The 27,500-nt window shown below is 23.0% G+C and overlaps 13 protein-coding genes and 1 pseudogene across 13 annotated transcripts in view; 9 read left to right on the top strand and 5 right to left on the bottom strand.

Moving 5' to 3' along the window:
* arcA (actin related protein 2/3 complex, subunit 1) overlaps window positions 1-704 on the top strand; it is a gene marked incomplete at both ends in the record, with an annotated part of 1,638 nt that extends 934 nt beyond the window's left edge. Inside the window, one exon of the mRNA XM_637045.1 lies at window positions 1-704. This exon is cut by the window's left edge and continues 250 nt beyond it. Within this exon, the coding sequence (XP_642137.1) occupies window positions 1-704 (704 nt within the window).
* Window positions 705-1,586: 882 nt separating this feature from the next.
* On the top strand, window positions 1,587-2,793 carry sigE (transmembrane protein; the record flags this gene model as incomplete). Its single annotated transcript, XM_637044.2, has 4 exons — window positions 1,587-1,737; window positions 1,837-2,003; window positions 2,109-2,238; window positions 2,348-2,793. The coding sequence occupies 4 exons, from the start codon at window positions 1,587-1,589 to the stop codon at window positions 2,791-2,793; spliced, it is 894 nt and encodes a 297-aa protein (XP_642136.2).
* Window positions 2,794-2,871: 78 nt separating this feature from the next.
* DDB_G0278601 (RabGAP/TBC domain-containing protein) lies at window positions 2,872-7,208 on the bottom strand (the record flags this gene model as incomplete). Its single annotated transcript, XM_637043.2, has 6 exons — window positions 2,872-4,940; window positions 5,035-5,398; window positions 5,501-5,935; window positions 6,009-6,114; window positions 6,193-6,962; window positions 7,044-7,208. 6 exons carry the CDS (start codon window positions 7,206-7,208, stop codon window positions 2,872-2,874), a joined length of 3,909 nt encoding a protein of 1,302 aa, XP_642135.2.
* A 350-nt stretch (window positions 7,209-7,558) lies between these two features.
* Window positions 7,559-8,499, bottom strand: DDB_G0278115 (DUF829 family protein; the record flags this gene model as incomplete). Its single annotated transcript, XM_637042.1, has 2 exons — window positions 7,559-8,171; window positions 8,300-8,499. 2 exons carry the CDS (start codon window positions 8,497-8,499, stop codon window positions 7,559-7,561), a joined length of 813 nt encoding a protein of 270 aa, XP_642134.1.
* A 675-nt stretch (window positions 8,500-9,174) lies between these two features.
* Window positions 9,175-9,852, top strand: DDB_G0278113 (hypothetical protein; the record flags this gene model as incomplete). The annotated part of the gene is made up of 1 exon (XM_637041.1): window positions 9,175-9,852. The coding sequence occupies one exon, from the start codon at window positions 9,175-9,177 to the stop codon at window positions 9,850-9,852; it is 678 nt and encodes a 225-aa protein (XP_642133.1).
* Window positions 9,853-10,236: 384 nt separating this feature from the next.
* On the top strand, window positions 10,237-10,793 carry DDB_G0278111 (hypothetical protein; the record flags this gene model as incomplete). Its single annotated transcript, XM_637040.2, has 3 exons — window positions 10,237-10,296; window positions 10,374-10,473; window positions 10,600-10,793. 3 exons carry the CDS (start codon window positions 10,237-10,239, stop codon window positions 10,791-10,793), a joined length of 354 nt encoding a protein of 117 aa, XP_642132.2.
* A 690-nt stretch (window positions 10,794-11,483) lies between these two features.
* cafA (hypothetical protein) lies at window positions 11,484-12,341 on the top strand (the record flags this gene model as incomplete). Its single annotated transcript, XM_637039.1, has 4 exons — window positions 11,484-11,598; window positions 11,746-11,840; window positions 11,923-12,180; window positions 12,300-12,341. 4 exons carry the CDS (start codon window positions 11,484-11,486, stop codon window positions 12,339-12,341), a joined length of 510 nt encoding a protein of 169 aa, XP_642131.1.
* Window positions 12,342-13,601: 1,260 nt separating this feature from the next.
* Window positions 13,602-16,190, top strand: DDB_G0278109 (annotated as a pseudogene; the record flags this gene model as incomplete).
* Window positions 16,191-16,763: 573 nt separating this feature from the next.
* Window positions 16,764-17,678, top strand: DDB_G0278597 (bacterial transferase hexapeptide repeat-containing protein; the record flags this gene model as incomplete). Its single annotated transcript, XM_637036.1, has 2 exons — window positions 16,764-16,935; window positions 17,020-17,678. The coding sequence occupies 2 exons, from the start codon at window positions 16,764-16,766 to the stop codon at window positions 17,676-17,678; spliced, it is 831 nt and encodes a 276-aa protein (XP_642128.1).
* Window positions 17,679-18,704: 1,026 nt separating this feature from the next.
* On the top strand, window positions 18,705-21,117 carry DDB_G0295723 (IPT/TIG domain-containing protein; the record flags this gene model as incomplete). The annotated part of the gene is made up of 2 exons (XM_002649122.1): window positions 18,705-20,748; window positions 20,846-21,117. 2 exons carry the CDS (start codon window positions 18,705-18,707, stop codon window positions 21,115-21,117), a joined length of 2,316 nt encoding a protein of 771 aa, XP_002649168.1.
* Window positions 21,118-21,256: 139 nt separating this feature from the next.
* DDB_G0278107 (pyridoxamine-phosphate oxidase) lies at window positions 21,257-21,940 on the bottom strand (the record flags this gene model as incomplete). The annotated part of the gene is made up of 1 exon (XM_637034.1): window positions 21,257-21,940. One exon carries the CDS (start codon window positions 21,938-21,940, stop codon window positions 21,257-21,259), a length of 684 nt encoding a protein of 227 aa, XP_642126.1.
* A 447-nt stretch (window positions 21,941-22,387) lies between these two features.
* Window positions 22,388-24,935, top strand: DDB_G0278105 (RNA-binding region RNP-1 domain-containing protein; the record flags this gene model as incomplete). Its single annotated transcript, XM_637033.1, has 7 exons — window positions 22,388-22,503; window positions 22,583-22,680; window positions 23,045-23,154; window positions 23,295-23,509; window positions 23,618-24,294; window positions 24,387-24,573; window positions 24,746-24,935. The coding sequence occupies 7 exons, from the start codon at window positions 22,388-22,390 to the stop codon at window positions 24,933-24,935; spliced, it is 1,593 nt and encodes a 530-aa protein (XP_642125.1).
* Window positions 24,936-25,204: 269 nt separating this feature from the next.
* On the bottom strand, window positions 25,205-26,359 carry DDB_G0278103 (hypothetical protein; the record flags this gene model as incomplete). Its single annotated transcript, XM_637032.1, has 1 exon — window positions 25,205-26,359. One exon carries the CDS (start codon window positions 26,357-26,359, stop codon window positions 25,205-25,207), a length of 1,155 nt encoding a protein of 384 aa, XP_642124.1.
* Window positions 26,360-26,903: 544 nt separating this feature from the next.
* The window catches only part of amtB (ammonium transporter), a gene marked incomplete at both ends in the record, with an annotated part of 1,393 nt that continues 796 nt past the window's right edge, over window positions 26,904-27,500 (bottom strand). Inside the window, one exon of the mRNA XM_637031.1 lies at window positions 26,904-27,500. This exon is cut by the window's right edge and continues 608 nt beyond it. Within this exon, the coding sequence (XP_642123.1) occupies window positions 26,904-27,500 (597 nt within the window).

Raw genomic sequence — 27,500 nt, 5'->3', positions numbered from 1 at the left:
CAAATCATATCAAGAAGCATAAATCAACCGTATTAAAGGTTGACTGGCATCCAAACAATTTATTATTGGCAACCTCATCCTCTGACTACAAGGTTAGAGTATTCGACGCCTACATAAAGAAAGCCGATGGTCGTAGTGTCACTCGTCCATACGGTGAAGTCGCTTTTGGTGAACCAGTCTTTGAATTTGACCAATGCGCCTCATGGGTCCATGCCCTCAAATGGTCCCCATCCGGTAGTACCTTGGCTTACTCCTCACACGATGGTGTCTTTGCCGTTGCAAACTTTTCAACCAATCCACCAACCATCGAAAAACTCAGAGTTCGTAATTTACCATTACGTGATCTCCTTTACATCACTGAAAACTCTATCGCCGGTGTTGGTTACGATTGTGCTCCACTTTTAATCACTAATCAAAACGGTTGGAAATATTCTGGTGAAATGGATAAGGCCTCTGAAGGTGGTGCTGCCGCTGGCTCTGAAACCTCTGCTCGTAAACTCTTCCAAAATAAAGTAGACCTTGGTGAATCAAAATCTGCCGATAAAAAGTTAACAACCGTTCATCAAAATTGTATTACTTCAATCGTTCCATTCAAGAGTGTAGGTGGTGTCGTCTCTGATTTCAGTACCTCTGGTTTAGATGGTAACATTGTCGTATGGCATGTAAAAGCTCTTGAAGCTAAAAATAAATTCAAAGTCATTTAAATGAGATAAAAAAATAAAAATTTTAAATTATAAAAAAAAAAAAAAAAAAAAAAAACATATATAAAACTCATTCAACTACCTTCAATTATTTCCAAGAGTTAAATTTTATATATTGAAAAAAAAGAGATTATAGTAAAAAAATAAAAATTATAAAAAAAGTATTTATTAAAAAAAAAAAAAAAAAAAAAAAAAAAAAAAAAAAAAAAAAATATTTTTTTTTTGTTTTGTTTTTATTTATTTTTGTTTATTCAATTTTTATTTTTTTATTTATTTCTTTTTTTATTTTTTTTTAATTTTATTTTGAAAAAAAAAAAAACAATCCAACCCAATTGATTTTTAACTTCAAATCCATTATTTAAATTGTAAAGTTACAAAAAAAAAGTCAAAAATCCATCTCATTTTTTAAAAGTAATATGGCCAGATTTAAAAAATGTAAAAAAATAAGTAAATAAAAAAAAAAGTAAAAACTTAAAAAAAAAAAAAAAATAAAAAAAAAAAATAAAATAAAATATTAAAAAATTTCTTTTTTTGGAAATATAAAAAAATATTTTAAATTTTTGTTTATTTTTTTTATTTTTTTATTTTTTTTTTTATTTTTTTTTTTTACAAACCCTAAAAAAAAAAAAAATATGTCAAAATATTTTAAAAAAAGATCTCGTATCTCCAAGTCTTAAGATCTTTTTGCCAATGTTTTATTTATTATTTGAAATTATAAAAGCCTTTTTTTTTTTTTTTTTATTTTATAAATTAATTTTTTTTTTTTTAAAAAAAAAAATATTTGCAATTCTATTTTTGTAAATAAAAAAAAATTGGGAATTTAAAAGAGTAATCATAAAATATTTTCAATTTTATTTTTATAATTTAAAATAAGAAAAAAAAAAAATGGATGAAGAGGTAAGAGTCGGATTTCAAACAAATTATTTTGCACCACCAAATTTACCACCATTAACGCCAGAGGAGGAAGAAGAAAATAGAGTTTCAAGAAAGATAGAAGTTATAGCACATTATGTATTAGTTTTTGTTTTATTATCAAGTAAATTTCAAATTTTTTATTTAATTTTTTATTTTTTATTATAAATTTGAATTTAATTGGATTTTTATTAATGTATTTTTTTTTTTTTTCTTTTTATAGTTATAGGGTTTTATGTATTTTTTATTTCAACAATACTAGTTGATAAATATCTCACAAATTCTAAATTTTTTCATTATGAATATCCTTATTCCAATGAAGTTGATAAAAATAGAGCTTTATATAGAGCTGAATATTTAACAATTTGTAATTTAGATGATATTCCATTTGTAAGTTCATTTTTTAAATTATTATATTTATAAAACATTATTTTTTTTCTTTTTTTTTTCTTTTTTTATTAATACTAAAATTTTAAATATTTAAATTAAAAATAGGAATTTTATTATATAAAAAAGAAATCAAATAATTCAACAAACAAATTTAAAAATGTTGAAATTAGTCAATCAAATGGCCCAAACATTAATTGTGTTACTATGGCCAAATTTAAAGGAAAAACATCAATTAGTAATTATTATCCCTATTTCTTTTTTTTTTTTTTGTTAATATTTTAAAATTATATTTACTAAAATTTAATTATTATTATTATAATTATAATTATCAAACTCTAAAATAGAAATATTTGACAGATTCAAATTTGATAAAATTAAAGATGGTGATATTGGAGTTGTTAGATCATTAAAAAATGAAGAATTTAAAGAATTTATAAAAAAGAAGGATAATAATAATAATAATAATAAACAAGATAAATCAAATATGGTTCGTTCATTTATTTCCATTTTTACTCATAGATATAGAGAAACTATTGATAATAATAGAATAATGAAACATTCAATAGTGTTTGATCACAAACAAGGTTCAAAAATTATTTTAAAAAATTTTAATGATGAAACTTTTAAAATGGTTGTAAAAGAAAAAAAAGATTCACTAATAGAGGATGATATATTAAAATCTGGTTATTTAAATATTCCATATATAGCAAAAAAAAATAATATAAAAAAAAGTGTAAATAGCGGTAAATTAAAAAAATATAAAAATTGGTTAAATAAATTATTCATTTAAAAAATATGAATTACAAGTTGTAATCTATATGTATAAAGTGTGTTTTTTTTTATTTTTATGATGATGTCAACCAAATAGTTAGTTTTTATTAATAGTTTTTAAGATTGGTGAAATGTCATCGAAAATATAAGATTTTTTAAATATATTTTCTTGAGAAGTATTATTATTTGGTTCAATAGTTTCACTACTATCAATGATTTGATCTTTTGGAGGTTCGTTTGAATTTTTATTAATTTCATCTCTATCAAAACTAAATTCTAAAAGGTTTGGATTACTCTTTTTATAAGAGATACGTTGAATTGCATTTAAATTATATTGATAATCAACTTTAACATAACCACTAAATATTGGATGTTCTTTTAATGTAATAATATCTTTATCTGTTATAATTATAAATCTATTTTGTGATATTTGTTGAGTTGTTGTTGTTGTTGATGTTGTCGTAGTTGTTGTTGTTGATGTTACAGTTGAACTTGTAGAAGAGTTTATATTAATTGAAGCGCCATTATTATCAATAGATTGTGATTGTGATTGTGATTGTGATTGTGATTGTGATTGTGATTGTGATTGTTTTTGTTCTTGTTCAACACAATCAAACATAAAATTACAAGTATCTAACCAAACTTCAATACCTTGATATTCTTTATTGAATTCATTTTCAGCATCGATTTCTTCCCTTTGAATCTTTTCACGATCATAAATAAACTCGTCAGCTTCCTTTGGATAATTCTTTTCGTCAATGTAATAGTAATATTTCTTTCCTTCTTCGAATGCTATATTTTCATCTTCTTCGAAATCCATTATAAATGGTGAAAGATTTGGTAAATAAAATGATGAACTTAAATTAATCTTACTACCACTAGCACTATTAGTTGTACCATTATTCCAAATTGATGTTATTAAATTATTATTATTATTATTTTGACTACCATTAGTTGTTGTACTTGATGTACTACTTGTTAAAGAAATCATATTATCATTATTATTATTTATATTATTATTATTATTATTATTATTATTATTATTATTATTATTATTATTATTATTATTATTATTATTATTATTATTATTATTATTATTATTATTATTATTATTATTATTATTATTATTATTATTATTATTATTATTATTATTATTATTATTATTATTATTATTATTATCTACAACTTTTACATTATTTCCACTAACATTTAATTCAGGTTTATCAATGGAATTTACATTATTGATATTGGTAGCTGTATTATTAATATTACTACTACTATTATTTAAACCTCTAACACTTGGAGATAATACACCAGCACTAAAGTTATTATTATTATTATTATTATTATTATTATTGTTATTGTTATTATTGGTATTGGTATTAGCATTATTAATACCACTATTATTTAAACCTCTTACACTTGGAGATAATATGTCAGTATTAAAGTTATTATTAAGATTGGTATTACTATTATTTAAAGCTCTAACACTTGGAGATATTATATCATTATCGAAACCATTATTACTATCTAAAATACTAGTATTATTACCAGATGAATCTATATTATCTAAATCTATTAATGAAGATTTTGGTGGTTGTTGTTGTTGTTGCAGTGATTTTCTTAATGGAGTTCTATTTGAACCAATTGTTAAACTTGAATGATGTGGTGATTCACTCTTTGAAGGTGTTGCAGTCATATTACCACTACCCATCTGTGGTGAATTAAAATTATTATTAATTGAATTTGATTCGGATTGATTATCATAAATTGAAGATTTATCTCTAATCTTTAATTTATCTTTAAAGAAACTAAATGCACTCTTTAAACTTGAATCATTAGTTTCAGGTTGAAGTGGTGGATTTGGTGTTGTTATAGTTGAAATTGTTGAATTTGTACTAGTAGTAGTAGTTGTGTTTGTAGTGGACATATTATTATTATTATTATTATTATTATTATTGTTATTGGTAAGATTTGCTGATTGTCTAAAACTTCTTATCTTTGAAAGCCATTTCTCTTTTGGAGTTTGTTCAATTGTTGGTGATTGTGGAACCACTGGTGATAGTGGTGGTAATGTATTGAATGCATTTGGATTACAAACTGGACAATTCTCTGCAAAATGAACTGCCAATTCTAATCCTTTTGAAAGGAATATATCATGAATTTCTAAGGAAATAAAATATAATGATCTCGAGAGATTAGCAACCTTTTTTTTTTTATTAATTTATTAATATTTAAATATTTATCTTTCTATACATACTTTTATAGCCAGAAGGTACTTTACTAATATAAGGGAAACCATCTTTTAAGAATTTTAGAATATTCATATTCATATCACCATTTTCATTTGTATCAGCATCATTATTTAAAGAGGTTTGATTAAATTGTTGCCAATTATCATAAAATGTAAATCTTGTATAACCTTTCATATCAGAGAATGATTGAATAACTCTTGTGAATTCATCAGGTTGAGTAACTAATAAACTTGGTGGTAAATGAAATGCACCTGGGAATTTACCAGCTTTATAATATTTATAAATTCTACAATCAAATACGAAAAAATGATCTGGATATTCTTGTAATTCATCATCTTGATAATAATATGAAAATTTCTCTTTAACATTCTATTTTTTTTTTTTTATTAAAAAAAAAAAAAAGTAATTAAAATTAATAAAATATATATATCGAGTTAAAAAAAAAATATATATATATATATACAAACTTACATGTGAACCATCAAGTTTGGAATTTAAAATTAATTCTTCAACATCAATACTCATACAAACAGCATATTTATATTCTAAATAAATTAATTTAATTTGATCTAATTTTGGGGAGATTGGATGTTTACAATATGTGAATAACTTATTCCAATTTCTAATAAAAGTTAATGGTGTACAAGATCTTAATTGTTCAGCTTTCTTTACTAAAGCTGGTAACTTTATTTGATTTGATAAACTATTTACAATATTTTTCTCTTCCAATAATTGTAAAATATCTTTTGACGTACCTTTTGTCAATGATAAAGTTGCTTCTCTTTTTGAAATAATTAATGCCAATGCAAAATAAATATAAAAATCTTGATTATTATGATATAAAAATAAATCCCAAATTTGAATTAAAAATTTAATATCAATACAACCACAAAACATATGATTAATCTAAATATATAAAAGTTAATAAATAATTTATTATTATTATTATTATTATTATTTATATACAAAAGAAACATACCCATTCATAAAAATAATGCATTGAATTTACAGTTCTTTGGTTTAAAAAATGTGATAATATTGGATCATGATATAATAATAAAATTCTAAACATTTCACTCTCACATCTAATTATGATATACAAAAAAAAAATCAATATTAGTATATTGATTCATTATTATTATTATTAATATTATTATACTTACAATAAAATTGGATTTGCAGTTGAATATGGATAAATTCCAGAATTTGAAATTGATTCAATTAATTTTAATGATAAAGACATCCAATCATTTTCAGTTGGATTTTGATGTAGGATTGAAGGAATTGATGATGATGATGATGATGATTTTTGTAATTTCAATGTATTGATCTCCTCAACCAATGATAAAACCACAAATGGTATCATTAATTTTGCAACATCAATACTATACTCTCTTTTAGTTTTTGTACAAAAGAATCTAATGAATCTAGATAATCTATCAGCAATTGATTCAGTTGATAGTTTTTTAATATCTTCAAAATTAGTTGTTGTCGATGATGATGATAATGATGATGATGAGGTTAATGATGTTGTATTACTATTACTATTATTACTATCATAATCACTTAATATTGGTGATGCATTTAATGGTTGTAATGGTGTATCCAATATAATTGAAGGGTTTGAATTTGAAGATTGATCTAATAAACTTGTTGTAGTTGGACTGGTTGTATTACTTTTATTAATTGATGAAAAACTATCGAATGAATAAGATGATGATGAATTATTGAATGATTTAATTTGACTAATTAAATTATAATCTTGTGACAATTGTAAACAATCCCTATTTAACATTTCATTATGAAATATTGGTTCTGAATTAAATCCACTTGTAGGAGATGTATTATTATTATTATTATTACTATTATTACTATCATTTGATGATGTTAATCTATTATCTATAAATCCTTGATCACCTTGTTGTACAATATGCTTTGGTGTAAAATAAAAATAAAAATGTAAGTATAAATCTATAAAATATATAAATAATAAAATATATATATATATATTTACCTTCCAAATTGCATATCTTAAATTATTTGGAGTTTGAAGTTCACATAATTCTTTAATTTGTTTTTTTGATAATGACCATTCATCATAACTATAATCATCTTGAGAAGCTTTTTCTAAAATATTTTTAACTAATGATTCAATTACTTGTTCTCTACTTTCATTCATTGTAATATGTATAGTTTAATGTTATTATTGTTAATATTATTATAAAATATCAATTGACATAACCTCTATTAATTTTGTGATTTATTTAATATTTTTTTTTTTTTAGTTTTTTTAAAAGATATTTTTTTTTTTTTTGTGCAATGACATCAACAACAAAAAAAAATAAAATAAAATAAAAAAAAAAAAAAAATTATAAAAAAAAGTAAAAAAAAAATTAAAAAAATTAAAAAAATTAAAAAAAAAAAAAAAAAAAAAAGGGGGAAAATTAAATAAAAATAAATAAAAAATCTTTAAATAGAAAAAAAAATAGAATTCTGTTTTTATTGTAATTATACACTTTTTTTTTTTATTTATTTATTTTGTAATTTTTTCAAATTTGAATTTTTAATTGAAGTAACGAAATGATTTAATTTATCTTCATATATTTTTGGATGTGATCTCATATGGAGAACATGTGGTGAATCGTCGAAACATTTATAATCTAGATGATTGACATCTGATAAATTATTCTTTATTTTACCAACTAAATTATCGATATCATCAGAATGAACTATAGTATCAGCTTTTGAATAGAAAATTAAATGTTGCCATTGATTCTTTTTTGAGGTTAAAATTTGTTGATACGATGACATCTTACTCCAAAATAAAACTACAAATAATGGTACTACCAATGCTAATAAGAAAGTTACAAACATATTTGGACTAGTTAAACGGAATGCTGAATAGATGGATAATGGTCTAATTGCAGGCAACGAATCCAACACAGTTCCCTTTACCAAAGGAGCCATCCACTTGCAATCCTCTCTTTCATGAATTTGACGAATCATATGTGCATAATAAAATCCACCACCATTTGAAAATGCATTAAATATTACACTTTTACAATTTCTATTCTCTTTTAAATATTTTTTAATTTGTTCTAACATTTCATCACCTTTATTTTGAATTACTCCTGGAACCAATCTAAATATTTTAAAAAAAAAAAATAAAAAAAAGGGGGGAAGGGGGAAGGGGGAAGGGGGAAGGGGGAAGGGGGAAGGGTTAGTATTTATTTAATATTTACAAATTATTTTAAAATAATGATACAATACAATTGAATTGGTTTTGAACAAAATGAAAATGTATTGAAACCACGTTTTCTCCATTGGTCAACATATTTTAATAAATGTTCACGACGACATCCCATCCAACCTAAAACTACTACCAATGGTCTATCTTCACCTTCATATGGTAATGGTGAATCATTTTCTGCTTGAAGATATTCTAATATTGGTAATTTTTGGGCACCCATATTTCCTTTTTTTTTTTTTTTTTTTTGTTAAAGCACAAAAGTGTTTTGTTTTTTTGTGAAAATAGAAATACAAAAAAAAAAAAAAAAAAAATTTTATTTAAATGTACTCCCAACTATTTTTTTTTTTTTTTTTTTTTTAAAATTATTTAAAATAAAATTAAAAAAAAAAAAAAAAAAATTAAAAATATGGTTTTATGATTTTCTTTAATTGGAAATAAATGACAAAATGAAAAATAGTTGGGATTTTTAAAAAAAACACCTTGATAAAAACTTTTTATTTGAGTCGTCATAATTTTTTTTTTTTTTTTTTTTTTTTAATTAAAATACGATTAGATATCAAAAAAGGAGTGTGTTTTTTTTATTTATTTTTAAAAAACAGATTACAAATTTAATAAAATAAGGTTAAAAAATTATTATTATTATTTTTTTTTTATAATCAAAAAATAATATATTGTATATTTTTTTTTTTTTTACTAATAATAATAATTTTTATTTGTAATTAATTTTAATTTATTTTTTTTTAGATTTTTTTTTTTTTTTTTAAAAATTTTTTATTTTTTATTTTTTTTTTTTAAAATTTTTTATTTTTTTTATTTTTTTTTTTGATCGTTCATTCACCCAAAAAAAAAAAATAAAAACATTGTTTTATTTTAAATAATTGACAAAAAAAATAAAATGGTATCAATTAAAAATTTATATTTAGTATTATATAATGTTATACAAACAATTGGATGGAGTATTATATTATTTAAATTAAGTATTCATTTATTTGAAACTCAATCACCAGTTGGAGTTTGGGAAAAAGTTGGAGCGTTAGTATCAATTTTTCAATATGCAGCAGTATTGGAGATTGTTCATTCAGTATTTGGTTTAGTAAAGACATCAGCAGCTACAACATTTATTCAAGTATTTTCACGTGTTGCATGTGTATTCTTGGCACAAAACGTACCAACCACTCAAAACCATTTCTTCCTTTCATTGATGTTAATGTCATGGTCAATTACAGAAGTAATTCGTTATAGTTTTTACGCACTTTCAATTCTAAAGATCGATTCTTACATTTTGGGTTGGTTAAGATACACAACTTTCATCATACTCTATCCAACCGGTGTCACTGGTGAAACTGGTACAATTTGGACAAGTTTGGAATTCGTCAAGAACACTAAATTTATGACATTGACAATGCCAAATTCTTTGAATTTCGCATTCGACTTCCATAATATTTTAATTTTCTCTTTAGGTTTCTACGTTATTGGTTTACCATATCTTTACACTTATATGTTAGGTCAAAGAAAGAAGTTTATTGCTTCTCATAAAAAAGGTTCAACTACAAATATTAAAAAAACAAATTAAATAAATAAATTAAAATTTAATTAATAATTAATAGTTAATAATTTATATATATATTTTTAAATTTTTTAAAAATTAAATCTAGATTATTTTTTTTTTTTTTTAATTTTTTTTTTTTAATTTTTTTTTTTTTAATTTTTTTTTTTTTTTTTTTTTTATATTAAAAATATATTCCCTCTTGAAGTTCCCCAAAATAAAAAAAACAATTACAAAAAATGAATGGTGGTAAATAATTAAATTCTAAAAATAAAAAATAAAATGTAAAATAAAATGAAAAAAAAAAAAAAAATGAAAATAATTTTTTTTTTTTTTTTCTTTTTTTTTTTTTATTTTTATAAATTTGGACCCCATCAAAACAGATATACAAAACAAAAAAAAAAAAAAAAAATGAGCAGCGAAAAAGAAATTCAACAACAATTATCACAAATGCAAGGTCAAGGTTTTGATGTATGTAGGAGAGAAAATAAAATATTTAGAAAAAAAAAAATAAAAAAATAATCTAATTTAAAAAAACATTTAAATAGCCCGAAGCCCAACAAAGACAAGAGGCTCAAAGACAAGAAGCAAATGAAAGAAGACAAGGTATCTTAATTCAAATTTTGACACCAGATGCTAGAGAAAGATGTACGTTTATTATTTTTTTGATTATTATTATTATTATTATTATTATTATTTTTATTATTGGCTATTTTTAGATTACTTTGATTCTAATTTTTCATTCAACTAAAAATAAAAAAAAAAAAAAAAAAGTATCAAGAATTACAATTGTCAAACCAGAGAAATCACGTCAAATTGAGGATTTAATAATAAGGGCAGCACAAACTGGTCAATTAACAGAGAGAGTTGATGATGCTAAACTTATCTCATTATTGGAACAATTAAGTGAAAAAACAAAAAAAACAACAATTACAATGAAAAGAAGAACAATTGAGGATGATGATTAATCATTTTAAAAATATTTACCTCACATACAACCATAAAATACAATAATAAATAATAATAATAAATAATAATAAATAATAATAAATAATAATACAAGTAGAATGAACACAAAATCAATCCTGATCTATAGAAATTATTTACCAACTATTATTTATAATTAAAAAAAAAAAAAAAAAAAAAAAAAATCTAAAAAGCAAGAGAAATATCTTTAAAAAAAAAATAAAAAAGATTAGTATTTTATTTTATTTTATTTGAAGACCATTATTAAATAAAGAGTATATTCGCAAGATTTAATTTTATTTGAAAAAAAAAAAAAAAAAAAAAAAAAAAAAAATCAAAATTTGATAACAATGATTTTTATTAATTTTTTTTATTATTTTTATTATTAAAAAAAAGGGGGTTATATCTTAAGATTTGGATATTTTCATCAATTTTTTTTTTTTTATTTTTTTTCTTGAAATTGGTAAAAAGAAAAAAAAAAAAAAAAAGGTAAAAATTTAATTTTGTAATTTGAAAATAAAGATGTTTTCTTTTGATTATTAAAATAATTTTTTTTCAATTATTTTTTTTTTTTTTTTTTTTTAATTATTTTTTTTTTGTTGTTAAAAAATAATATTTAAGTAAAAAAAATCATTTTTTCCAAATCATTAGTTATAATACACATATTCTTATTTTTAAAAAAAAAAAAAAAAATGGCAAGCACCCAAAATATTGTTGAAGAAGTTCAAAAAATGTTGGATACCTATGATACCAACAAAGATGGTGAAATCACAAAAGCTGAAGCTGTTGAATATTTCAAAGGAAAGAGTATGGAATTAGTTTTATTATTCTTTAATTAAAAATTACAAAAAAAAAAAAAAAAAAAAAAAAAAAAAAAAAAAAAAAAAATTATTAATCTCACACACATATTTAAATAAATTATTTTTATAATAAAAAAAAAAAAAAAAAAAATAGAGGCCTTCAACCCAGAAAGAAGTGCAATTTATTTATTCCAAGTTTATGATAAGGATAATGATGGTAAAATTACAATTAAAGAATTAGCTGGTGATGTAAATATTAAAATAATAAAATAAATTAAAATAAAATAAAATAATAATAAATTAATTAATTTTTTTTATTTTTATTTTTTAGATCGATTTCGATAAAGCTCTTAAAGAATATAAAGAAAAACAAGCAAAATCTAAACAACAAGAAGCTGAAGTTGAAGAAGATATTGAAGCATTCATTTTAAGACATAACAAAGATGATAATACTGATATTACTAAAGATGAATTAATTCAAGGATTCAAAGAAACTGGTGCTAAAGATCCAGAAAAGAGTGCCAATTTTATTTTAACTGAAATGGATACAAATAAAGATGGTACCATTACAGTCAAAGAATTAAGAGTAGTAAGTTTTAAATTTTTTGATTACCAAAAAAAAAAAACAAAAAAAAAAAAAAAAAAAAATCGTCTTATTTTTTAAAAAATACTAATCCTTTCTTTCTTTATTTTTCTCAAATTATTCAGTATTACCAAAAAGTTCAAAAATTATTAAATCCAGATCAATAAATTAATAGAGTTTACCTTTTTAATTTTACAATCCAAAAAATTAAATAAAAAAAAAAACAACACTTATTATTAATTAAATTAATTATCTTTTTTATTTTATAATATTTAAAATTATTATTTGAATTTTAAAAAATCTTTTATTTAAATACTTTAATATTACATTCCCAAAAAAAATAAAAATAAAAACAAAATTAAACAAAAAAAACAACCATATCACCATATCTATGAATTTTTAAAAAATTGTTTCGCCCAACCACAAGGTTAAATAATAAAACTTCAATAATGCATTTTTTTTAATAAAAAATAAAAAAAATATATGGAAATCAGGTTATAATTTAATTTAATTTAATTTTTTTTTTTTTTTTTTTTCAAATAATTGAGATTTAAAATTCGATTTCTATTTTATTTTTTTTTATATTTGAAAGTGTGTGATGTGTTTTTTTAACATCACCAATATTAAATTTTTTATGGCTTGGCAATAATAATGGAAAATCAAAAAAAGAAAAACTTTTTTGTGTGGGAAAGTGTGTCCAAACAATTAAAAAAAATAAAAAAATTTATTCTTATATATATATGTTTTTTTTTTTTTTTTTTTTTTTTTATTTTAATTATTTTTATTTGCCGACATATTGTATATTAAAACTACACAATCTATACATTTTTACAATATGAAAGTTTTATTTTTATTTTTATTTGTTTTTTTAATTTCAAAAATTGATGGGATTTATATTCCTCATCCTATTGGTAATTATTTATAAATTTTAAAAATTAAAAAATCATAGCAATAATTTAACACTTTTAATTTTAATATTTCTATAAGTATTCAGGGTACAAATAAATCATTGGTTTATACATATGACATAAATGGTTTTTTTTTCAAGCTTTTCTTTTACTGATTTAAAATATGTTTTACCATTTACTTATGAAAATAGTAGCAGAATAAGAACATGCACTGCTGATATGGATGAAGTAATTGCAAAAAATTACATGGTGGTGTGACATCATGTTTAATGGATGTAGATGGTTCTGATGCATGTGGTGTAGCAACAAATATTACAAAGGATTTTCCAGTTCCATTAATTCAAGGTGATTTTAAACCTCCAACAAATGGTTTATTTTTTTCAAGCTTTTATTTTCCTGATATAAAATATGTTTTACCATTTACTTGTGAAAATGGTAGCAGAATAAGAACATGTACAGCAGATATAGATGAAGAAATTGCCAAAAAAATTTCATGGGGCTGTGATATCATCAATAATAATGGATGTAGATGGTTCTAATGCATGTGGTGTAGCAACAAATATTACAAAGGATTTTCCAGTTCCATTAATTCAAGGTGATTTTAAACCTTCAACAAAAGGTGGTCGCTCTATAATCAAAGGATATTACTTACTTCTTTAAATTTCAACTTATTTGACTATAATTCCAAATACAAAAGTTTTTTTTGTCGGCAACATTGGTGATGAATCATTTGATGCAACTAATTTATTTCTTGATTATAAAGGTGGTTGCGGCGAAATAACATTTGAATGGTCAAATGGCTTCAAGTATTCGTTTAATCACACGAGTCCAATCATTGATAAAATTTCTAGTGATAATTCTTCATTGGTTGCAATTGGTTCAAATTTTTGTAATTCAACCGATGCCAATATCTTTATTGATGGTGTTCGAGTTGATAAAAAAATTTTATTTTCAATTGATCATGAATTCTTTCAATTAAGATACTCCTCACAATATTGTAAATCAATTTATGTAAATATTATTTCAGTCGGTTTAGAATCAAATAAAATCAAATTTGATTTCCGATCTTTTCTTTTAAAGATAAATAGTATTCCAAAGTCAAAAGGTGGTTAGATAACAATTGTTATCTGGAGAAAGATTATCATCTGAAAAAATCAATTCATTGATAATCGTTAAAATTGGTAACCATCAATGCAAAAATGTTATTTCTTCTATAAATGAAATAACATGTAATTTAGATCCTGTTCAAATTGGTGCTATTAATGATTCAACTGGTTTACGAGTTAATGTTTCAATAGACGGTATTGCTAATGATAATATTTTATTGTTTTCATTTGATGTACCTTTTATTTCTGGTTTTATTCTACCTCAAGGAGATGTTAAATTAATTGGTGATTGTTTAGGTTCAAATGAATCAACTCAAGTCTATATTGATGATATCCAACAATTAAATTTAACAACCAATATAAATGATAAACAAACAACTCTATCATTTACACCATTAAATCAAATAAAAAATTCAAAGTTATATATAATTGTAAATGGTAAAAAATCAAATGTAATCTAAATTGATTCATCATTCTTTGTTAAATTATCACCATCATCACCATCAGTACTTGGTCAAATTGTAAACTTTAAATTATATAATGTTAATATTTTAAATCATTCTAGTGTACCAATTCTTACATTTATGTATAACACAACTATTCAAGGTATTGATAATTCAAATTCAAATGAGTATTCAACACATACGTACTCATTCCCAATTCCAAAGCGTTGTGGAAGGAATCTTATTTCAATTTCAATTGGAAATCAAACTACACGTACTGAACTTTTTTACAAATTACCAAATGTTACAAGCTGTTCAATTAGTAGTGATCAAATGATTCGTTGTTCGGGCCATTATGCCAACAATGTTAACTACTATGAAAATGGTAAAGTTAAAATCCAATTTTCAAATGGGATAGTATTTGATGATATCCCAAATAAGAAAATAAAATTTGAAAGTAACTTCTTTTTTTTCCCATTAAAACCAGAATATGGATCAAGTGAACTTTCTTTAATCGTATGCGATGATACATCAACAGGTTTTAAAGTTAATATATCACCAACACTTACTCAAATAAACAACTATCCAGTTTTCAATTCCACAGACGGTCAAATAATAATTAATGGTGAAAACTTTATTCCAAACACATGTGATAATACAAGTGTTTATTGCTTCTCTAATCAACAAATATATAATTGTTCATTTGAAAACTATACTTCCATTTCGTGTGATATTGAATTGGCTGGACCATTTGATCAAATTTGTCAAATCAAATTCAATGGTGAAAAACAAAATAAAAACATAACAATTTCATATTCCACCAATTGTATTAAACTCAACAATGATTTCAAATTCATCAATTGGGGGTATTATCACAATTTTTGGAAATGAATTTTATAATGAAACTATTGAAATATCAATTGGTAAAAGAAGATGTTCAGATCCTACTTTTATTAATTCAATGATTATTTCATGCATTGTTGAACCTTTAAATGGAAATAATACTCAACAAGAGCAACAACAACAACAATATGCAAATGTTACAATTAATGGAAAGTGGTGGTAACTATTTAATGATTTATATTGAAAATCCAAATAAAGGTGATCTAGGTAACCAATCATCTGAAAATAATAGAAACAATACTGGTAAAAAAATATTTGATGGTTGTAATAATGGTGATAGTGATAAATATAAAAGTATATTTGAAAGAAAGAAATGGTTAATACCATTTATGGCAATTGCTGGATTTATCGCTTTTTGTGGAGGCTTTGCATTGATAATACGTATAAATAGAAATAAAAGAACTGTTGTTCATATGAAAAATCAACTTTCAAATGCAATGGATGGAGTACAGATAAGTTTAAAAAAAATTAGATACAGATCTGATTTGAAAACTCTTAGAGGGTTACCTAGTGGAGGAGAACGTACTCTAACAACAGAAGAACAAGAAGCATCTTCATCCTCAACACCTCCACCAACAAGACCACCACAAACACCACTATCTGAAAATCAAATGGGAAAACTACCAGACTATGTTTCAGTAGCGGGGTGTGTATAAAAAAATAAATAAAAAAAAAAGGCGACCAACTCACCAGCGCCTCGTAAAATTACTTTTCACCAATGTTGTAGTAAAAAAAAAAAAAATAGTATAAAAATTAAAAAATAATAAAAAAAAGAATAAAAAAATAACTATTTTTATTATTTTTTTATTCTTTTTTTTATTATTTTTTAATTTTTATACTATTTTTTTTTTTTTTTTTACTACAAAATTGCAAATATTTTAATAAAAAATTTTAAATCAAAAAATAAATGAATTAAATTTATTTTTTTTTTTTTTTTTTTTTTTTTTTAATACCTTATATCATTTTGTGTATTTTAGAGTGGTCTACTTATTTTATTTTATTTTTTTTTATACTAAATTCGTTTTAAAAATAAATAAAATTAAATTATTTAATGGAAAATAATAAAAAAGAATGTCGCAAATTTATCAATAAAAAAAAAAAATAAAAAAAAAATAAAAAAAAAAAACTCAATTTTTTTTTTTTTTTTTGCTTTTTTTTTTTTTATTTTTTTTCTTTTTTTTTTTTTTTTTCAAAGCTCTCACTTGAAGCGCATCACAATAAAAATAATAATGATAAAGCAATTAACTAAATTAAATATCACAAAACAATTAGCCAATAATATTGGTAAAAGACAATATTGCTCATACTTTGAAAATAGAAATAATAATTTACCATATAACACAGATCCAATTGAAAAAGTTGAAGACTCACCAAATACATCATCAAAATATTTCGATTTATGTATGTATTTTTTTTTTTTTTCTTTTTTTTGTAATTGAATTGATAATTATTAATATATATAAATATTATTTAAAAAATAATTAGATAATAAACATAAAACATTTGTACCATTTTTTGATAAGAATTCAATTACAACACCAGCAATTACAGGTTTATATCCAAGAGAAGGTGGGGAATTTGTAGCACCATCAGCATCAATTATTGGTAATGTTAATTTAGGTGTAGGATCATCAGTTTGGGATAACTGTGTTATTAGAGCAGACGTTAATTACATTCATATTGGTGCATTTACAAATGTTCAAGATGGTACAATCATTAGAGAAGCCAATGAGCCAATATCATTGGACCACAATGGCAGCACAATCATTGGTGATCAAGTAACAATTGGTCACAGTTGTATACTTGAAGCATGTACTGTCGAAGAGAATTGTTTGATTGGAATGGGTTCAATTTTGGAACCAGAATCATACGTTGAAGCAAACTCAATTTTAGGTTCAAATTCAATCTTAACCAAAGGTTCTCGTATTAAATCTGGTGAACTTTGGGTTGGTAAACCAGCTAAATTTGTTAGAAATTTAACTGAAAATGAAAAAATCGATATTAGTAATAGTGCTCATTCCTATATGTTAAATGCTGAAAAAGCATTTGAATCTTTTGGTTTAGATAAAGATTCTTTCATCTATATTGATGCTCAACAACAAGGCATTCAAGTTGGTTGGAAAGGTAGTTATTTTTCTGAATAAAATAAAATAAATTAAAAATAAATTAAATTAAATAAATAATAATAAAAATAAAAATAAATTTATACCGAAAAAGTTGTAATCAAAAACAAAAAAAAAAAAAAAAAAAAAAAAATGAAAAAAAAAAAAAAATAAAATAAAATAAAAATAAAAAGTTTAAGCAAAATACAAATAAAAAAAAACATAATAACAATAAAAGAAATAAATTAGTATAAAAATTTCTCGATTTGTTAAAGATATTTTTTTTTTTTTTTTTATAATTTATTTATTTTTTTTTTTTTTTTTTTTTTTAACCAACCGAAATGAAAAAAATGGGTTGTTTTATAAAGAATTTAAACAATTAGTAAATCAAAAAAAAAAAAAAAAAAAAAAAAAAAAAAAACCAAATTTCCTGCCAATCACAAAAAATATCAATTTCAAATCTATTTACTATTTTTTTTTTTTTTTTTTTTTTTTTTTTTCACAGAGAAAGTGTTTTTTAGTATCATTTTTAAATAAAACCATTTAAAAAAAAAAAAAAAAAAAAAATTTCACACCGATTATATCTTTATTTATTTTTTTTATTTATTTTTATTTTATTTTATTTTATTTTTTAAACACTTTTTATATGAACCCTTAATCGCTCATACAAACTTCAAAATCACAACGGTTGAATTTTTTTTTTTTTTATTTTATTTTATTTTATTTTTTTTTTTGAATTTTTTTTTTTTTTTTTTTTCCAATTTTTTTTTATTTTTTTTTTTTAAAATTTTTCAAATTTTTTTTTCATATTATTTTACACTATCCCCTCATCCGTCAACCAAAGAAAAAAAAAAATCTAAATAACTAAATTTAATTAAAAAGTAAAAAATAATTTTTTAAAAAAAAAAAATTATTTGAAGTTTTTTTTTTTTATTTTTTTTTTTTATTTGTTTTATACTAATAAAACAATAAAAAAAAATTATAATTAAAAAAATAAATAAATAATAATAAAAATAATAAAAATAAGTAGGGAATAAATAAAATAGAATAAAATAATAAAATAAATAAATGTCAAATTCAGACAATTTCTCATTTGATAGCTTTAGATTATCACAATCTATTGATTTAACAGGGTTTGCAAATCAATACGGATTAAATAATAGTGTTAGTAATGTAAATAATAGATATAATTTAACTTCATTTAGTGAATTTTCACATCAACTTGAACTTGAACAACAACAAAACAATCATCATCATCACCACCATCATCATCAACAACTACCACCACAACCACAACCATCAACACAACATCATCAACAATTATTAATTCAAGCTCAACAATTATTACAACAACAACAAGCAACACAACAAGCTGAACTTTTACAACAACAACAAGCAGCACAATTACAACAGTTATTACAAACTCAACAACAACAACAAGCTCAACAACAAGCAGCAATAGCAGCACAACAACAGCAACAACAAAATGAATTACTATTACAACAGCAACAACAACAACAAAAGTTACAACAAGAACAAAATGAAATTCAAAGATTACAACAACAAATCCAACAAATGGAACAAACATTTATAACAGGTGATATTAATACTGAATTGACCGAGTTGTTGAGCAATTTGGAGACATTAGCACATGAATCCATTCAACATTTATTCTTCCTCTGTAAGGTGTTACAACCTCATTTGACCGAGGAATTGCGATTCCCATTGTTAAGTAAGATGTTTAGCGATATGCCACAGATGATACCATTGTTGAGTATCGCCAATCATAGCACCTATTTACAGGATCCGAATAACCATGCATTCAAGTTGTTTATGGATTTCAAAGAATTGGCAAACTTACTATGCAAGATAAGCTATTTGCAATTGTTTCATTTAACCAATAATATCATTCCACCAGGTTCACCACAGTTTCAATTCAATTTCTTTCTAAATGTTCAAGAATATTTTAGATTGGCCTCATTTGATAGGTTACGAATTTTCAATCAGTCATTGGGTGGTGATCAGTCCCTCTCAAACACCTATTTACACATTCAAAAAATCATGTCTTTAGATTCTTCAATACCAATCGATATCATTCATTTCGTTGCTGGTATCATCTCGTTACCTCTATCTGATCTTTACTTATTTCATCATTGGTTTTCAAATTTATCTAAAAAATTATTAGCTGTCCTATTAGCATTACTTCAATTAGATTCTTCAACAGTTTTAGATTTAAAAAGAATTTTAGCAACAAGTGTAACATTTACAAATGAAAATAATAATAATAAAAATAATAACATTTTAAATAATACAATAATACCGCAAAATAAATTAAATGATAATAATAGTAATAATAATAGTAGTAATAATATTTCATTACCAATGCCAATATATAATGGGAATAATAATAATAATAATAATAGTAATATAAATAGTATAAATAATAATAATAATAATAATAATATAAATAATATATCTGTAGAAATACCAACCTCACCTGTACAAAGTAATAATAATAATTTTGAAAATTCATCCGCTCCATCTTCACCATTTATAAATAATTATAAAGAACCACTATCACCAATTATGTCAGTACCATCAACACCAAATTTAACAACACCTGTATCAAAATCATCATCACAACCAACTCAAACACCACAACGTCAATTAGCGATAACACCAAATAATAATAATAATAATAATAATCCATCAGATTGTTTTTATTTAAAGATTGCAAGACAACCACCACCAAAAACTGTTTATCAAAGAATTTTAAAACCTTTCCCACAAGTTATGATTTGTGGACCTGGTGTAGATACAGAGAATTTCTCAAATTTCTATGTCGAAGTAACCCTATTAAGAAATGATAATCAAACTGAATTGGTCAATTATATCGATGGTACAAAGACATCACGTATCACTGGTGGTTTCGCTCCTTTCAAAAAATTAAAAATTTTATCAACTACTCAACAATTAAGAACACTTTTTAGATTAAAATTTGTTTTAAAAAAATATATATCAAATGAATCTCAAACTTTTCCTGAAGCAACTGTACTTTCTGATCCAATTGAAGTATTCTCTCATACAATTTATTTAATTGATAAACAAGATGGTAAATTTTTTTTTTTTTTATTTTAAAATAGTTTAAAAATATGCATATATACTAATTATCATTTATTATTTATTTATTATTATTATTATTATTATAGTACCATTTCCACCAACTGTTAGCGAAATTATTCCAGCATCAGCAAAAGCTCGTACAAGAGTTGTAATTCTAGGTTCAAACTTTTCAAATACAGGTGATCTAAAAGTTTATTTTGGTTCAACTAGTGTAACTGCCACTTTTTATGAACAAGGTACTATCATTTGTCAGGTACCACCAAATGCACCAAATCAACCTTCAAATGTTAACATTAAAGTTTCAAATGATGGAAGTCAATGTAGTGAATCAAAGGGTATGTTCAATAATATACCTTAGGAAGAAATATAATAATAAATAATAATAATAATAAATAATAATAATAAAAAAAAAAAATTAACAAATAAAATAAAAATTAAAATTAACAAATAATAATATAAAGATTAAATGTTAAATTGTATATTTTAATATATTTTTTTTATGGAGATAATCTCTTTGTAATCCAATTATCATTATTTGAATCAGTTGGAACGTATTTAAATCTATCATGAATTCTACCACTTTTACCTTGCCAAAATTCAAAAGCATAAGGTTTAATTCTCCAACCACCCCAAAATGGTGGTAAAGGTACTTCTTGATCTTTGAATTTATTCTCCATTTCAATTGTTTTCTCTTCTAAATGTTGTTTGGTTACTTCTGATGATTGAAATTCTGATACCCATGCACCAATTTGTGAACTACGTGGACGTGATTTAAAATATTTTTCACTCTCTAAACGATCGACTTTTTCAACACTACCCTCAATTCTAACTTGTTTTTGTGTCCAAAGGAATGTCATTGACGCAAATGGATTCTCTGATAACTCTTTACTCTTTCTACTATTGTAGTTTGTATAGAATACAAATCCTTGATGATCAAAATGTTTTAATAATACAACTCTTGCTGATGGTTTTCTTTCTATTGAACATGTTGCTAATGTGAATGCATTTGGTTCTGCTCCTTCATTTTTCAATTCAATCTCTTGAGTTAACCACATATCAAACATTTTAAATGGTGATTCTAATAATCCTTCTTCTTTTAATTCTCCCATTCTATAATCTTTTCTCATATTTGCAACTAAATCTTCATTTTTTAATTCTTCATTATCTAAATTAATTGACATTTTTTTTTTTTTTTTTTTTTTTTTTTTTTTTTTTTTTTTTTTTTTTTAGAAAAAGTATTTTTATACAAATAATAAAATGATATGTTTTTACAAAAATTGAAAATGAAAAATAAAAAAATAAATTTTCTTTTTTTTTTTTTTTTCTTTTTTTTTTTTTTATAAAAAAAAAAAATAATTTGATAATTAAAGAAATCAATTTATAATTTTAAAAAAATAATTTAAATAATTTAAATTAATTATATTATATTACCTTATTTAATATAATTTTTATTTTTTAATAATTTTTTTTACTTTTTTTAAATTTTTTTTTTTTTTTTTTTTTTTTTGAATTTTTCATTTATTTATTTTTTATTTTTTTTTTTTTTTTTCTTTCATTTAAATTTTTTAAATTACTTTTTCAATTTAACAGCGCGCCTTGTGCTTTTTTTTTTTGTCAATTAAAAAAAAATGGATATAAAGAAAAGAGAATTCGATAATTCAACAGATCAATTAGGGTCATATGGCGAAAATAATGATTCAAAGAGATTAAAACTTGAAATTGAAAACGAAATTGATAAATCAATGTAAGAAATTTCTTTTATTTTAATCTATTTTTATTTAAATGTTTACTAATTTTTAAAAAAATTTTTTTTTAAAAAATAGTGAACCAAGTCCAGTTATTCATTGTCGAGGACTTCCATATTCAGTAACAGATGCAGATATACATGCATTATTATCACCTTTTGGAAAAGTTGAAGCAGGTAAGACACCCTCAAAATCACAAACAAAACAAAAACTTCACTTTGTTTTTATTTTTTATTTTTTTTTTTTTCTTTTTTTTCACTCGCCATTATTAACCACATCATTTTATATATTACCTCCCCTTTTTTAATAATACCATAATATCATAAAAAATAAACTCAAATCTTTTATACCATACACATTTCTTTTGAAACTCTCTCCAAACTAAATAATCCATCATCATACTCAAATAATGCTCGCCACCCTCCCCAAACAAACAAATAAACAAACCAATCAAAATCAACAAAAAAACCAACCAACCAACAAACAACAATCCAATATACCAAAAACACCATCATCAATAATTTACATCACTGTTTTTAGTATGTTTAATGAGAATGGGACAAGCATTAATTGAAATGGACTCAATTCAAACATCTACAAGCATCATTTCTCTTTCTATAACTAAACCATTCATATTACATAATCAAAAGGTACCACATTAAAAACATATACTTTTGTTATCACTAAATATCCAAAAAAAAAAAAAAAAAAAAAAAAAAAAAAAACCAATTAAAAATAATAATAATAATTTTTTATTATTAAAAAATTACTAACTTTAATTTTTATTTAGATTTTATTTGCATATTCTAAAAGTCAGCATTTAAATAATTCAAAGAAGAATCAACCAATAGCACAAACAGGTAGTCAAAATATAATTTTATGTACAATTTTAAATCCAATATACCCAATTACTACCAATACTATACACAATATTATGTCACCATATGGAAGAGTTATAAGAATTGTTATCTTTCAGAAAAAGAGTGGTTTACAAACTTTTGTAGAGTAAGTTTTATTTTATTGTTTTTTTGTGTGTTTCTTTTTTAATAAAAAGTAGTTACTTACAATATATTTTTATATTTATAAACAACACACACACACACACACACACAGATTTGATTCACCATATTCAGCATGGGCAGCAAAAGAATCATTAAATGGGCAAGATATTTATAATGGTGGTTGTAAATTACAAATAGAGTTTGCTCGTGTTTCAAAATTAAATGTAAAACAAAATGATGATAAGACGGCAGATTATACAGCAGAATTTTATCAAATGCAACAGCAACAACAGATGGCATCTTTAGGGTCACCTTATGCAATGCCAACACAAGGTGGTCCAATGGGTAATCCATTTTCCACCGTTCCACACCATCATGGTAGTATGGGTCATCATCATTCTCCATTCACTAGTGTGGTTGGTGGTGGTGGAGGTGGTGGTGCTCCAATGGGTATTGATAAATCAATGATGTACTCACAATCGGCAATGTCATCCTATATGTATAATATTGTTGGTGGTCAAGAATCACTCAGTCAACCTGTAATCTTGGTCAATAGATTACCAGAGACTTTGGATACTGATAAACTATTCAATCTCTTTTGTCTCTATGGAAATGTAATTAAAATTAAAATGCTACATAATACCAAAGGTAGTGCAATGGTTCAAATGGGTGATAGTGTTCAAGCTGAAATCGCAATTCAATGTTTAAATCAATCTTCAGTTTATGGTCAAAAAATAGGTGTTTTCCATACAAAATATCAATATATTGTAGAATCTGAAAAAACTAGAGGTAATTAATTTATAAATATATATATATATTTTATTAAACAATTCCTTTTACTAACTATTAAAAAAAAAAAAATGAAATAAAATTATAAATAGATTATTCAAAATCAACATTAAATAGATTTTTAAATAATCAACCATATGGAAAGAATGCTTATAAACCTTCACCAACTCTTCACTTTTTAAATGTTCCCCTTAATTTTACTGAAAAACAATTAATCGATGAATTTACAAATTTTGGTACACATACTCCAACTCATTGTAAATTCTTTCCAACTAAACCGTAAGTAATTAAAATAATAAATAGTTAATAATAATAATAATAATAATAATAATAATAATAATAATAATAATAATAATAATAATAATAATAATAATAATAATAATAATAATAATAATAATAATAATAATAATAATAATAATAAATAAATACTAATTGAATTTATTTACCATAGTGAAAGTACAAAATTGATGGGACTTTTAGAATTTCCCGATTCTAGATTGGCCACTGAAGCGTTAATGGATTTAAACAATCACAAAATTACTGGAAATGTATTAAAACTATCATTTACAATGAATACAATCCATAAAACTGAACAAACACAACCATTACAACCACCACAACCCCCACCAAATTTATCATAAATTAAAATAAAAAAAAACCAATCAAAATTATAGAAAAAAAAAAAAAAAACTTGTTTTAAATTTATTAATTATAGACAAAAACTTTTTTTTATACATTTAAATGTATAAAATTATAGATAAAACAAAATCAAAAAAAAAAAAAAAAAAACCATTTCATTTTTTTTAAAAGTTGTAAGACTTATTAAATTTTTTTTTTTTTTTTTTTTTTTTTTTTTAAATAAATATCTATTTTTAGTTCAACGGAGAATGTTTGAAATTAATTGATAAGATTATTTTCTTTTTGAAGGAGTTGAGGGTTTTGAGTGTGGTGATTGTGGTGGAGTTGGTACCAAGTAATCCCATGGCCAACAACTACCATTTTCCATAATATTCTTATGATCTAATTCAGAGACTGAATTTGGGAAATAATCTCTATACAAATCTCTAGTTCTAATATAATCTAATCTATCTTCATTTTCGTCGTATTTATGATGAACATTTACACCCAAAACCTTAAGGAATTGACAATAACCAAAGGAATCCAAGCAAAGAGTTTTCCAAAATTTGTGAATCAATGGTGGTGGTGCTAACTTTGATGGCAATTTAACATCATAGTCATTATCTAACACCTTTAGAACCATGAATTTAGTAAACTCCTTTTGAATCTTTGCAATGGTTTCGGCATCCATATGGTAATCACTTGCTAATTTATGTGCAACCTTGTGAAAATTGAAACCTTTGCTAACTTTATTATATATTTTCAATGCGAAAGTACTATTTAAATCTTCAGGTTTTACAATCAATGTTTCGGTGGTTTGTGAGGAATTTGATCTTGGTGGTGGTGTATCATTGGAATTTGGTGCTCTTTGTGGGGTGGATTTTAATGGAGTTCCTACTTTTGCTGGACTTTTTGCAGCAATTTTTTCAAGCTCTCTAACTTTATTTTCTAATGAATTAATTTCTTTATTTTTAAAATCTAATTCTTGTTTTAATCTTTTAGTTCTTAAAATTGATTCCAATTCTTTGATACCTAATTGATCAATTTCTTTTGGTAATTTAAAACTATCTTCTTCCTCAACATCTTCTTGCTCTGCTTCTTCTTCAACTTGATGATTATCATATGAATTTTCTCTGGTATTACGTTTTTTATTGGAACCTTGAAAACTTGTTTCATTAACTGTAGATTGATTACTTCTCTTTTTAGATGGTGTTTGACCATTTGTACCATTATTTTTTGTTGGTGTTTTCATTTTTTGTTTCTCTTTATCAAGTAATTCAACTAATGTATCTAATAATGGTATTTTATTTAATTTTGTACCTGCAAATAAAGGGTCTCTTTTCTTAATTTGTCCAATAATTTGTGTATTACTTAATTCTTTAATACATTGTCCATCTACATAATATTTTGAAAAAAAAATATCCTCATCTTCAGTAAATTTGAACATCTTTATTTTTTTTTCTTTTTTTTTTCTTTGATTTCAACTAATTTTAAAAAAAAAAAATTATTTAATCTCCTTTTTTATGTTTTTAAAAAAAAAAAAAAATAATAATAATAATAAAAATGATAAGATATTTAAAACCAAACAATGAAAATCAATTAAAAAAAAAAAAAAAAAATTAAAAAATTTTCAAAAAAAAAAAAAAAAAAAAAAAACAGATCTGAAATGGTTTATAAATGTTAATTTGAGCATAATGTTTATTATTTTTTTTTAATTTATTTTTAGAAAAAAAAAAAAACAAAAATAGATTTGAAAATATCTTCATATTGTTTTTTTTTTTTTTTTGTTTTTTTTTTTGCTTTAATTGATATTATTATTATTATAATTATAATAATTAACTAAATTTTTTTTTTTTTTTTTTCTATAAAAAAAAACATATAATAAATAGTTTAGTATTTATCAATTTTACACAAAATATATATATAAATGGGTTTTTGTTTTTTTTTTTTTGTTTTTTTTTTTTTGTTAGTTTTTTTTTTTTTTTTTTCGTTTAATTATCCCATTGATAAGCTGGACCACCAGCACTATCAATGTCTATACCCATTAATTCTTTAGTTGGTTCGATTCTAAGTAAATGAAACTTTTTTAGAATTGTGAATAATATGGAAGCACAGAAAAAGCACCAAGCCATTACAATGATGATACCAAGTAATTGAATTCCAAGTTGTTCAAAGCCTCCACCGAAAAAGAGACCATATACGTTTGTTGATTTCTTCAAAACTAATGATAAATTCTCTTGAGTGGAGAAAAGGCCAACACTTAGTGCACCCCAAATTCCACAACCCAAATGAATGGCTGAAGAATCCAAAGGATCATCGATACGTAACTTTATAAGTAAATGAGAACAACCCAAATAAACAAAACTAGTGACACAGCCAATGATAAAAGCGGCCCATGGATCAATGAGGGAACAAACGGCAGCCGAAGATACCAAACCACCCAATAAACTATTTACAGATTTGACCACATCGTATTTGCCACTCTTGATTTTAATTGCCAACAAAGTGGTGGCACAACTTGCACAAGCAATGATTGTCATTGTTACGGCGGATCTTGACGCGATTGCAATACCACCACCACTAATACC

Source organism: Dictyostelium discoideum, assembly GCF_000004695.1.
Source record: "Dictyostelium discoideum AX4 chromosome 3 chromosome, whole genome shotgun sequence".
Taxonomy (NCBI): Eukaryota; Evosea; class Eumycetozoa; order Dictyosteliales; family Dictyosteliaceae; genus Dictyostelium; species Dictyostelium discoideum.
This window is presented reverse-complemented; position numbering and strand designations above follow the sequence as displayed.